The sequence below is a fragment of the Delphinus delphis genome, chromosome 12 (assembly GCF_949987515.2).
Source record: "Delphinus delphis chromosome 12, mDelDel1.2, whole genome shotgun sequence".
Classification (NCBI taxonomy): Eukaryota; Metazoa; Chordata; class Mammalia; order Artiodactyla; family Delphinidae; genus Delphinus; species Delphinus delphis.
The window spans coordinates 7,568,284-7,579,566 of NC_082694.2; the positions used below are offsets into that span (position 1 = coordinate 7,568,284).

An 11,283-nucleotide genomic window follows, 5' to 3' on the forward strand; every position below is an offset into this window, starting at 1 on the left:
CCAAGGATACCCCATGGGGCTCCTGGAACCAACACCCACTGATGCTGAGGGGCAAGGGTCTTATTCCATCTCACTTCTCCCAATTACTTACTATCACAACTTCCTGGAACCACTTCTCACCAATACTAGAAAGGGTTTCCTAGCACCTGTTCCACAGCCTTCCCATACACCTTTCCTGCCAACACCAGGAGACAGAATTTCAGGATCTTTCTTGCCGGTGTTCCCTGGTCGCTGTGTGTTTCTGCTGTGGAATGAGACAAACTCAATGCTTAAGAGCCAAGCTGTATCACCTCTAGCACATCACAAATGCTCCAAATGAAACAGAAAGAAGTTAATGGTAGTAACACAGCGAAGTCTCCCAGAATTAACTAACCTGCAGAAGTCTGCACGACAGGTTCGAAATCACAATACTAATTCTAGGACAGACATGTTGCTCTCTCCCCCTTTTTAAATCAAGTTCAGTCAGAACGACTGAACAGCTTCCTGGGGCCTGGGAGCAGTGTGGTCAGACAGAGCTCATCAACCAAGTCCATGGACACCTGAGCTTCTGAGTGCAAACCAAGTGCCCGAGTCTGCATGGAGGCAAGATTTCACAGGAACACAGATCAAAGTGGCACAGCATACATTGAGAATCACACCCTGTACAGGCTCCGCAGTGGAATGAAGTCTGCTGCCCTGTCACGGTGGACGCAGCCCCCGACCACACTCAGGCACAGCTCTCTCCCCCGGGAGTTATGTGCACCGCAGCTCTCAGGCCAATGCAGCAGCCACGCTTGCACCACCGCACTTCACTCTGATGGCAGCTGACAACAGAAAAACCCACCCATGGGACCAGCAGACGACTGACAGAACTGACCAAGCTTATTTCGACCCTGCAACTAAAATTTCATGAGAAACTCTTCAAGGAAGACTATGACACAGAGTATGTTTTCATCAGCAGTGCTGGCTCTCACGTGTAGAGAAACAAAGTCACTAACACAGATCGTTCGGACAGATCAAGTGGGTCACAGCTGCTTGTTATTTTCCAAATTACGGCAAAAATAAAGGACAATAATCTGAAGGAACTTTGTGCCCTCTCTGATTCATACTTTTAAGAGTCAAACCAGCACTGAGTACTACATCACTCAACACAAGCATTAGGGAATAACGGTTCCCCTAATTATTCTGTCAATGTCAATTTGGCAAGAAGTGGTAAATGCTAAGAGGATCCTGGTTCAGAAAACATCTTGCTATATATTTTACTGACTGATTGAGATACACGTTATCTATTAATGTGTGTGCTTATATCTATTTCCAAAAAAGAATTTAAGGTGACCTTTTACAGTAACTGAGACTGACGTCTCAACAGCCTGAGACAAAAAATTACTTTAACCAGAAAAAATATTTTACCCCAAATGGCGGTAAATTGGAATCTTTTAGTTACTGCTTTGATAAGGCAGTATTTGTTTCCCCAAAATTACTGTCTATTTCTTCTAAATAGGATAAATACTAAGACTTCTTCCTACCAATTACACCTGTATTTTATTTGAGTTAATAATCTTGTTGCTACCTCTATAAAAGAATAAAAACAAATAATAATATAAATGCAAAGCTTACCTTGCCATTTTCCACTGTATAATTTACTCACATTACTAAAAAAAAAAAACCCTCCATATTTCTTCTTTTATAGTTTTATGTGAACAAATAGTGAACAGCTTTACAGCTTACCTAAAATACAAGTGAGGAAAACATAGACACCTGCCATACTAATATCTGGCTTTTATTTTTTCCTTAAGGAAATACTATTAATTTAAAAAGAGAGTTCCAAGAAATTTAAAAGGATTCCCAGCAATGATTGCTTCTGAGATCTATGAGATTTGAAACATAGTTATAAAAGGCTAAAACCAAACCATACGTTCCTACTTGTTCCTTTTAAAAAAAATTCAGATGATGTGTCACATCAAGCAAGCTCATCAGGTTACCAGGGCCGCAGCCTTAGTCATCCTCGGAATCACTGGCCCTCCTGGCGGGGACGGAGCACAGCACGGACGAAAGCAGCACATCTTCTATGGGTTTCTTAGGGTTTTCCTCCAGGCTTGTCTTGACTGCTCCAGACTCAGACAATTTCCACTCCAACTCTACATGATAAAGAAAAAGCAAGTTGCCTAAGACACAGTCTGCATGGGGCCCTCAAGCCACAGTGTTTTTCTAAGCAGAAGCTACGATCATCAACATTTGATGACAATTTAATTTGAGGGCCATATTTATAAGGTGCCTGGAAGAAAGGGAAAAATCAGAACCTTAAGAAGGAAAAAAATACCTGCAAACACTTTTCCAGAAGATGAGGTCAAATGGGATATTACATACATTTGAACCTCTATGATAACTAAAATAAAAAACAGAGACTAAATCTATCTTCTAACAGCTAGTTTCTCGGCTTGCACAATTTCCCAGGAAAGAAATCAGCATGAAACATGTAAAGGAAATACTTTTCACAGTCCTGCTGGCACTCTAATCATTAAATCTAAATTTAGTTAACAAAAGGAAATTCTTAAACCTCATGTCCAATATCTTAACCTATTAGAGTCAAAGGCTCAATGTATGATGACATCCTAGGTCTGATACATTTGTTCCAAGTAATAATAATTTTTAAAAGTACCAGAAAATAAAGAATCAGTGACTAAAGGCTCAGCTCCTGTATTTTATGCTCTTGTAATCAGTGGAACTCCACATGGGTGTGAGACCTTGTGAAGCACAATCAAGTGATGTATTTTTCCACTGCAGAAAAGACCCCAGGCAGGACTGAGGGACAGCTGAGAGATTCTACTGCAAATAGCCTGGTTAAAGTGATGCTCTACCAATTAGAAACTTGTTAAAATCTGAACACCAATTTTACCGAGCCGTGTTAATTCAAAGTGCTCCACCAGTATTTTCAGCTCCAGGTACCTTGGTTCAGTGTGATAAAAATTCAACAAATTTCTTAAAAATGATTTTTTTTAAGATTTCTGATTCTTAAGAATATATTTAAATTCACACATATGTATAAATGAATGTATTTAATGTTACTGTTCATTTATATGCAGTAATCATTATTTTACATGTTCACTAATCCTCAAATGAAACTTTCCTAGAAATAAAAACTATAATTATTATTGTATACCTATCTCTCTTCCCTCATGGTATGTGCAAAAAGACCAAAATAAGAAGCAAACCCATATTTAGTTTGAAACTCCATATGCCTCTGAACACTGGAATAATGCATAACTGATGTAACATATGTGTGTCTATGTATGTATGTATATGTTTATACTTTTCCCAGTTGAATATCTTACATAAAGAGTTACATAAAGTAGAATATAAAGTCATATTTTAACACACATTTCTAAAGACTACTAACTAAAGCACAGTTGGACATACTATTTCACTAAACAGATAAAGAATTCGACTTATCAAGAAACCTGCAGGCCTCAGCTTCTCTCTCTCATGTTACGTGTGCATATGTATTTTAACACCTCCTGTGTAACAGGCAGAAAAAAAAAACATATCCTTCAGGAGTTAAGAGGGAGAATAAACTTTTTTTTTTTTTTTGTGGTACGCAGGCTTCTCACTGTTGTGGCCTCTCCCGTTGCGGAGCACAGGCTCCGAACGCGCAGGCTCAGCGGCCATGGCTCAAGGGCCCAACTGCTCCGCAGCATGTGGGATCCTCCCGGACCGGGGCACGAACCCGTGTCCCCTGCATCGGCAGGCAGACTCTCAACCACTGCACCACCAGGGAAGCCCTAAACTTTTAATTTAAAAGCTACTATTCAACTGAGAAAAAATTTCTATAGATTTATATATATGTACATTTGTACATATGCAGATACGTATAAGCATGTATCACTAATAACGTTCATGTGAATTAAACAAGAAATGAACAATGTGATCTTGAGCTACCAGTAAAAACGAACATATTCAACTGTAGGGACAAATAAAACACATCAGACATTAATATTAAATATTTTAAAGTCCATTGTGCCCTCTTTTAACTGAGAATTACTAGAGCCCAGTTGTAACTGCCCCCAATGACTTGTCTAAGATGACAGATTCAACGTGCTTCTTCCCTTTTTACAATCACTCGCATGGGGCAAAGGTGAATCTGACAAGTCATCCTAATGTGTGTCTAGGAAACAGGCACCCTCGTCAACAGAAGCACCTCCTCCCCATCTCCCACGCGCACCTCAAAGAGGCCCTTACCATCCATTGTCAGGTTCATGCCACCGAACACCAGAGGTCCAATAAACTGAGCCTTGATATCACCTTCAAGGTACACAAATATTGTGGGCAGATTCCTATCAGGATAGTTGGGTATGCAGGTGGTTGATATGGCTTTGATAAATTTGACATCAGGAAACTTCCTGGCAAGTCCAATAAAGTGCTGATTTATCAGGGCACACAGGGGAATCCTATAAAAAGAGAAACAGAAGCCAACTGTGATTCTGCATTTGTACATAATAAATCTCAACTACCCTTCTGCCCTACATAAAACCTCATAATGACTCCAGCCAAGATGAACTAACATTTAGACAAAACTTTCTAACATGTTTAGGCAAAGGGAGGAACTCAAAATCCAAAGCCCAACTTAATTTGACCGAAGAATAAGTTAGAAACACAGCTCCAACGTAAAAGGTAACTGTCTTGCTCTTCTATAGGCGAGAGCATTCAAGGCTTACAATGTGTGATTCAGAAAGCATTTCCTGCTTCAAAGAAACTCCCTACACAAGCATTAGACTCCACAGGATGGTAATAAAATTGGAGGAGAGAAGCGCTGGGGGTCCACTGCCTCACTCGCCATGGACAATTCACAAAGGTTGCCCTCACCATCGACGAAGAGTGATTCATTACATGGAATTGTGAAATGCCTGAGCTTCTCCAGAGGGACAAGTGACTGAGGAATTCATTTACAATTAAAAAAAAAAAAAAAGTCTCCTCTGCTACACTGTAACAAAAGCATTCCTATTAGTCACATATTAATTTGAAAATCTTAAGACAAAAATTAGGCTATAAGGTTTGGGCAAATCAGCAACAAAAACACTAGTTAAAAAAACAAAAAACAGGGCTTCCCTGGTGGCGCAGCGGTTGGGAGTCCGCCTGCCGATGCAGGGGACACGAGTTCGTGCCCCAGTCCGGGAAAATCCCACATGCCGAAGAGCAGCTGGGCCCGTGAGCCATGGCTGCTGAGCCTGCGCATCTGGAGCCTGTGCTCCGCAACGGGAGAGGCCACAACAGTGAGAGGCCCGCGTACCGCAAAAACAAAAAACAAAAAACAAAAAAACCTCCTGGGTGGATTAAGCCTGAGATGTTCAAGATATAAATTCAAATTAACATTTAAATACAGTCATGAGATCAGCTCACCCTTGTCTGTAAAGGTGCAAGATGACCCACAAGCCCTCACCGGCTTTGGTAACTTCTTGAACATAATCCTTTCCTGAGATTTCCAAAACTTCTCCAAATTTATTCTTCAGTTGGGTTGCTTTCCACTCCGCCAGTCTTTGCTGCCTGCACAACAGAAGGAAGAGAGAGACATCTTACAAACACAAACACACACACACACCACCCTTTTCACACAGCAACCTTTGTAAAGGTCCAGGTTTATTTATCGATTTGGCAGATTTATTAATGTTTCAAAGGACACACATTTTAGTGCCACACAAAAAGCCAAGCAGTCCCTCTGGGTGGCACTAACCTGTACATTGCAATTGCACGTTCGTCTTCCTCATTAAATTCGTCTTCATTATCCTCCAGTTCTTCCAAAGTCATGTCTTCATAAGTTTTCACTGAATGTCATTGAGTTGGCAAGAAACCAGAAATGTGAAAGATGAACAAACACATTTTGGTTTTCTTCGCTTCACTCTTTTCCTAAAGGAGTGCATGCAACACCAAAAGATCCCCAGCCCACCAAAACCCAAATAAAGAGTACTTAAGGTGTTACACTAGTAAATAAGAAGGGGAGGGTGTATTTAAAAGACAGCTGCCAGCCTGGCTCTCTTACCTCCACACAATAAGGATACAAACGGGAAGTTTCCCAAGTTTATAAAAGAGGAGAGTTGTATTTGCCTGAGCTAACCTGGCCGGACCTTCAAGCACAGACATTCACGGACAGGTGCATAACAGTTCTCATGCCTCTGGGGAGATGGAGGATACCCGCTGAGGTCCTCCCCAGCACACCCTTCCTAGAGTGAAAGGGCTATCCCCTGGTCTTCTCTTGTGAGTGCTAGGCAGCTCTACCTTTTCTTTTAATCAACTGCTATAAAATCTGTATTTTGTTTTATTGCCATAAACACCCTTGCTTCTTGACATCACTTCAGGCCTTTGTCCCCAGACCCCCACCCCATCACTACCCGAAACTGCTCTTATCAAGGTCAGTAATGACCTCTGTCTTCTCAACGGATGAGCACATCTGACCCAACCCATCACCACCTCCTCCCCAAAAGCCCATCTTCCTCTGGCCCCCTCTCCCCCCTCCCTCTATGGCTGCCCCTTCCTCAGGCCCTTTGCTGACTGGACTCGTTTTCTTCCTTATTGATACTCACTCCCTTGGTTGATCGCATCTCACAGCTTTAAATACTAGCAACGTGCTGACAACTCCCGAAGTTATGCCTCCAGCCCGTATTTCTCTGGCTTGGGACAGCATCCCCAGCTGCTCCCTTACCATCTCTATTCGTCTAACAAAAATCTCAAAGTGACCATGTCCCAAACAGAGTTCCTGATCTTACCTCCAAACCTGCTCCTCCCCGAGCCTTCCGCATCTCAGCTGGTAGTAACTCCATCCTTCTGGCCGCTCGAGCCCAGAGCCCTGCAGTCATCCTTGACTTACCTTCCCTCACACCATCATAGGATCCATAAGCAACTCCTGTCAGTCCTACCTTCACAACACACCCAGATCTGGCCACTCCCACCCACCGCACTGCTCCAAGCCAATGGTACCATTTGCCGAAGGTACCACTGCAGCCTTTTCCAGACTGGTCTCCCCACTTCCTGCCTCGCCTCCCCACAGTCTGCACTCAGTAAGGCAACAACAGGACGGTGCTGTCGACACAGAGGACACGTCACTCCTTTGTTCAAACCTCCAGTGACATCCACCTCATTTGGCAGCAAAGCCAAGGTCCGTACTAGAAGCTACAAGGTCCTAAATGGTCCGAACCCTAGTTGCCTCTTTGAAGCTCCTACTACTGTCTCCCAGTCCTGCTGGCTTCCTGGCGGATTCTCCAACATGCTTTCCACTTCTCACTCACCTCCCTCAGGTCTACTCAACTGCCAGGGGGCCCTCTCTGACCCTTTCTGCAATTACACCCACCCCTCCTCCGGCCCCTTCCTGCCTTATCTTCCTACATTTCACTCACGTATCATGTACTGTCTGTCTCTCCCGCTAGAATGTAAGCTCCAAGAGGACAGGGGGTTTTGTCCGACCCGTGCACAGCTAAAGCCCCACTGCCTAGGAACAACACCCAGCACACGGCAATCCTTCAGTAAACATTTGCAGGATAAACGCTTTGTAATAAATCCTTCTCTAAATTAGCTCTAACAAGTCAACAGGGGACAAAAGGCCTAGCCCCTGTGGTCAATGGTTCTCAAACTTTGGCGTAAATCAGAAACTCTTTGAAGCACTGGTTTAATATGCAGAGTCCTGGGCCTTACCCCCAGAGATTCTGTTTCAGTAGGTTCTGTGTGTTGTTGTGTGTGTGTGTTTTTTTTGGGGGGGGGGACAAGCACCCCAAGGGATTCCGATTCAGGTGATACAGCTACATGTGAGAAAGCCCCTCTCCTAGACCCTGTACACTGCAAACATCTTATGCTTCCCCAAATCAAGCTGTTTTAATATTCGTAATCAGACCACAAAGATAAAGTATATCCTCACGAGAATACAAACACTAAAAGCTTTTGAGCAGATTTCCATGACATTATCCAAAGTGAATCACAGACCAGGAAAGTCAAGACTTGGAAATACTTTCCTCGGGGTTATCACGCGCTCATCCGAAACAGACGAGGAACTGTGGAAACGGAGGGGGCCTCTGAAGTCCCCCTAATTCTGTGGCCCAGCAAGCTGAAGCCAGAGATGCCCTGCGACCCGCCTGAGATCCCAGAGGCAGCATCCAGCTCAGCACTCCAAGCCCTGGCTCCCAGCTCTTGCTCAGAGGATCCTTCTACCAAAGCAGTGAGAGGCCTGGCGAGTTGTCTCCTAAGCAGACAGACGCGCAGTAACGAGTAGCAGCACGCTCACCAATGGACTGCTGAAGGACCCGCTGCTCCTCCTCTTCTGCCTGCTTCTCCAGATCTTTCAAACTCTCCTTTGAGGGCAAGATGCCCTTTTTGCGTAAGATGTCATTCCACTCGGTGTCTGCATTGGGGTCCTAGAGCAGGTGGACCAAGGATACCATGAGTGCCAAGTCCACTGTGGAGGGCGCCATGGGTAAGGAGGGGTCAAATGGGAAAGTGGGGCTTCCCTGGTGGCGCAGTGGTTGAGAGTCCGCCTGCCGATGCAGGGGACACGGGTTCGTGCCCCGGTCCGGGAAGATCCCACATGCCGCGGAGCGGCTGGGCCCGTGAGCCATGGCCGCTGAGCCTGCGCGTCCGGAGCCTGTGCTCTGCAACGGGAGAGGCCACACAGTGAGAGGCCCACGTACCGCAAAAGAAAGAAAAAAAAAAAAAACGGGAAAGTGGTGGGAAGGGGAATTCACACCAAACTATTCTGTGGCCTATTTCTCAGAAAGTGTCAAAAGACCCACAACCCCTGTTCCAATCCTCCTGTCTTGGGGTAAAAATCGGGCTATGATGTGCAGATCGGCATCAGTGCTAACAGCAAGGCTCTGAGTTGGCTTCCGGTATTTTCATTAATGACTTGGAGGGATTCACTCCGCAGATATTAAATACCTACTATATGTAAATTATTGTACTAGATGGTAGGGAAGCACAGTGAACGCCAAAGTCATCTACTTTACAGGTGAGAGGAAGAGATAGGCAATGAATAATTAAATATACAAAGAGATATATTACAAATTATGGCAAATGCAATGACCAACAGGCTGCTGAGCTAGAGCGTTCCAGGGGGCCTGCATTCCACAGGATGGCCAAGGACGTTCTTTCAGAAGAGGTGACGTTTAACCATGACTGGAGGGTGAGACGAAACCACAAAGAGGAGTGAAAACTTAGGAAATTACTTTCCAGGCAGAGGGACCAGCCTGTGCAAAGGGCCTGAGTGAGGAGATCAAGCATCCTAAAGCCCTGAGTGGCTGCAGGAAAATCAGAGGGAAAAGAGCCTGATTGACTCTCTAACGCCCAATCCTGAGAGGAAGAGCTGAGACCCCGTGGAAGAGCTCACAGCGGCTGCTGCTTACTGAGTCCTAGGTGCTGGGACCCTGCGAAGCCCCTTACCTGTATCTACCTAGTTAATCCTCACAAGCCTGGGACAGCCACAGCGCCAGGCTGGAACAAGTCAAATTCACCAGGATCAAATGTCAGAAGGATAAATGTCGAAGTGGGCTCTTAGCTCCAGAACCCAGCGGCCCAAACCCTGGTTTGGCACTGCTTGGCAGGAACACTGCTAACGGACCCGGTCTGGAATATGAAACCAGGGAGTTGTGGAAAGGGCACAGGGATAACCAGGCCTCAGCCCCAGCTCCTTGTCCCAGTCTTGCTGAAATATGTCAAAAGAAAAACTAGGGGCTTCCCTGGTGGCGCAGTGGTTGAGAGTCCACCTGCCAGTGTAGGGGACACGGGTTCGTGCCCCGGTCCGGGAAGATCCCACATGCCGCGGAGCGGCTGGGCCCGTGAGCCATGGCCACTGAGCCTGCGCGTCTGGAGCCTGTGCTCCGCAACGGGAGAGGCCACAACAGTGAGAGGCCCGCGTAAAGCAAAAAAAAAGAAAAAAAAAAAAAATACGAACAGAATCCTTTCCACAGGGTGGTCAGGAAGGAGGCGATGTTTTTAAGCCGAGACCTGAAGGACAGAGGATGCAAAGGAGGCCAGGGCAGCCCTGAGTTTCCTCTTCACCAGACGCGCTGGATTCGGAGATGATCGTCCTCTCCAGCCCCTAATCAAACCCATACTAACTCCATCTCCCTTTTGCCGCTGAGTCAGAGATGAGTCCCTCAGGATTCCTGACCACAGCGAGATCCGGGAGGCAGCAGAATGACTCTGGCGAAGGGTCCTTCAACAGTGACCAAATTGAGTTGTCAGAGATTTTCTCATAAAAGCATCCATTTCCACGGTGTCATTTTTTCCCACTTTTCCGTAGGTTTTAGTCAAATTCCATTAGCAAATTCCTGATACAATGAAAGAACAAAACTGGGGGATGTGGTTTTATCCATTTTAAGATGGAAAGTAACTGGGCTGCGGGACCCTCGGGCTGAGCTCTGGAAGCCAGGGAGTCCAGAGGGGGCGCACCTCTCCACCTGAACACCAACGTTGCGGGGAGGGTGTAATAACCCCTCACCCTGCTCTAGGTGGAGTCAGAACACGGGTTGTGTTATGGGACACCCCACCCCCCAGGCGGGACCCTCCACTCGTGCAAGCCTCAGCTTCCATCCGCGAAGGGGTCCACAACACACCTGCTCAGGTGCTCGCTAAGAGAGTTAACAAGTAGGAAGTAACTCTCAGTTAAGACCCGGAGAGGCCTTCACAGGCCGCACGGGAGACGAGCTCAAGGAGAGGCAGCCCCCAGGGCTGAGATTCCAGAGTGGGACACACGGCGTGGCGACGCCCAGCCCGCGGACCCGCGGGACCACGCCCGCCCGTCCGCACCGCGCCTGCGCCGGCCTAGCCGCGCGTGGCCTCCCCGTGCCTGCGGGGCCCGGCGCTTCCCACAGGTCTGGCAAGGACAGCCCGCCGCCGGCGCAGACCCAGCGGGACGAACGAACGGCCGCAGCCTCCAGACGTCGCGCCCCCCGGCTTGCTCACCTGCATTTTCTCACAACTCCCTCGAGCCCGGCCAGCGACGGCCTAACCACCCCTCAGCTCTCTTCCGCGCACGCGCGCAGCCGCCGCCCCATTCTTCTCCCAGCCCGGCCTTCGCCCCGCCCCCCGGGAGCGAGCTGGGCGGAGCCAGCGGGAAGCGAACTCTCTCCTCTGAGCCTGCGCCCGCTTCTCAACAGACTGGCGCGAAAGTGTGCGCGTGCGCGAGGCAGGACGCGCCTACAAGTGCGACTCTGAGCCAATCCCCGGGCGCTACCTAATTAGGGCAGGTCTTCGGCCTCCGAGCCCTGAGGCCGAGGTGCAGTCCGCTGCGGGACCGGGGGGCCTTCCGCCGCGGGACGAAGGTGTCTGAGG

The 11,283-nt window shown here is 47.1% G+C and overlaps 1 protein-coding gene across 2 annotated transcripts; it reads right to left on the minus strand.

The window, feature by feature from the left end:
- Nucleotides 1-1,743: 1,743 nt before the first annotated feature.
- PDCL3 (phosducin like 3) lies at nt 1,744-11,061 on the minus strand. 2 transcript variants are annotated; one of them, XM_060027273.1, is made up of 6 exons: nt 10,915-11,061; nt 8,240-8,369; nt 5,705-5,795; nt 5,374-5,517; nt 4,216-4,424; nt 1,744-2,117 (listed from the first exon to the last, which is right to left on the minus strand). In XM_060027273.1, the coding sequence occupies exons 1-6, from the start codon at nt 10,918-10,920 to the stop codon at nt 1,975-1,977; spliced, it is 723 nt and encodes a 240-aa protein (XP_059883256.1). In that variant the 5' UTR covers nt 10,921-11,061; the 3' UTR covers nt 1,744-1,974. The 2 variants fall into 2 exon arrangements, with proteins under 2 accessions (XP_059883256.1, XP_059883255.1); XM_060027272.1 differs by lacking the exon at nt 10,915-11,061 and adding an exon at nt 9,955-10,219.
- Between the last annotated feature and the right edge of the window lie 222 nt (nt 11,062-11,283).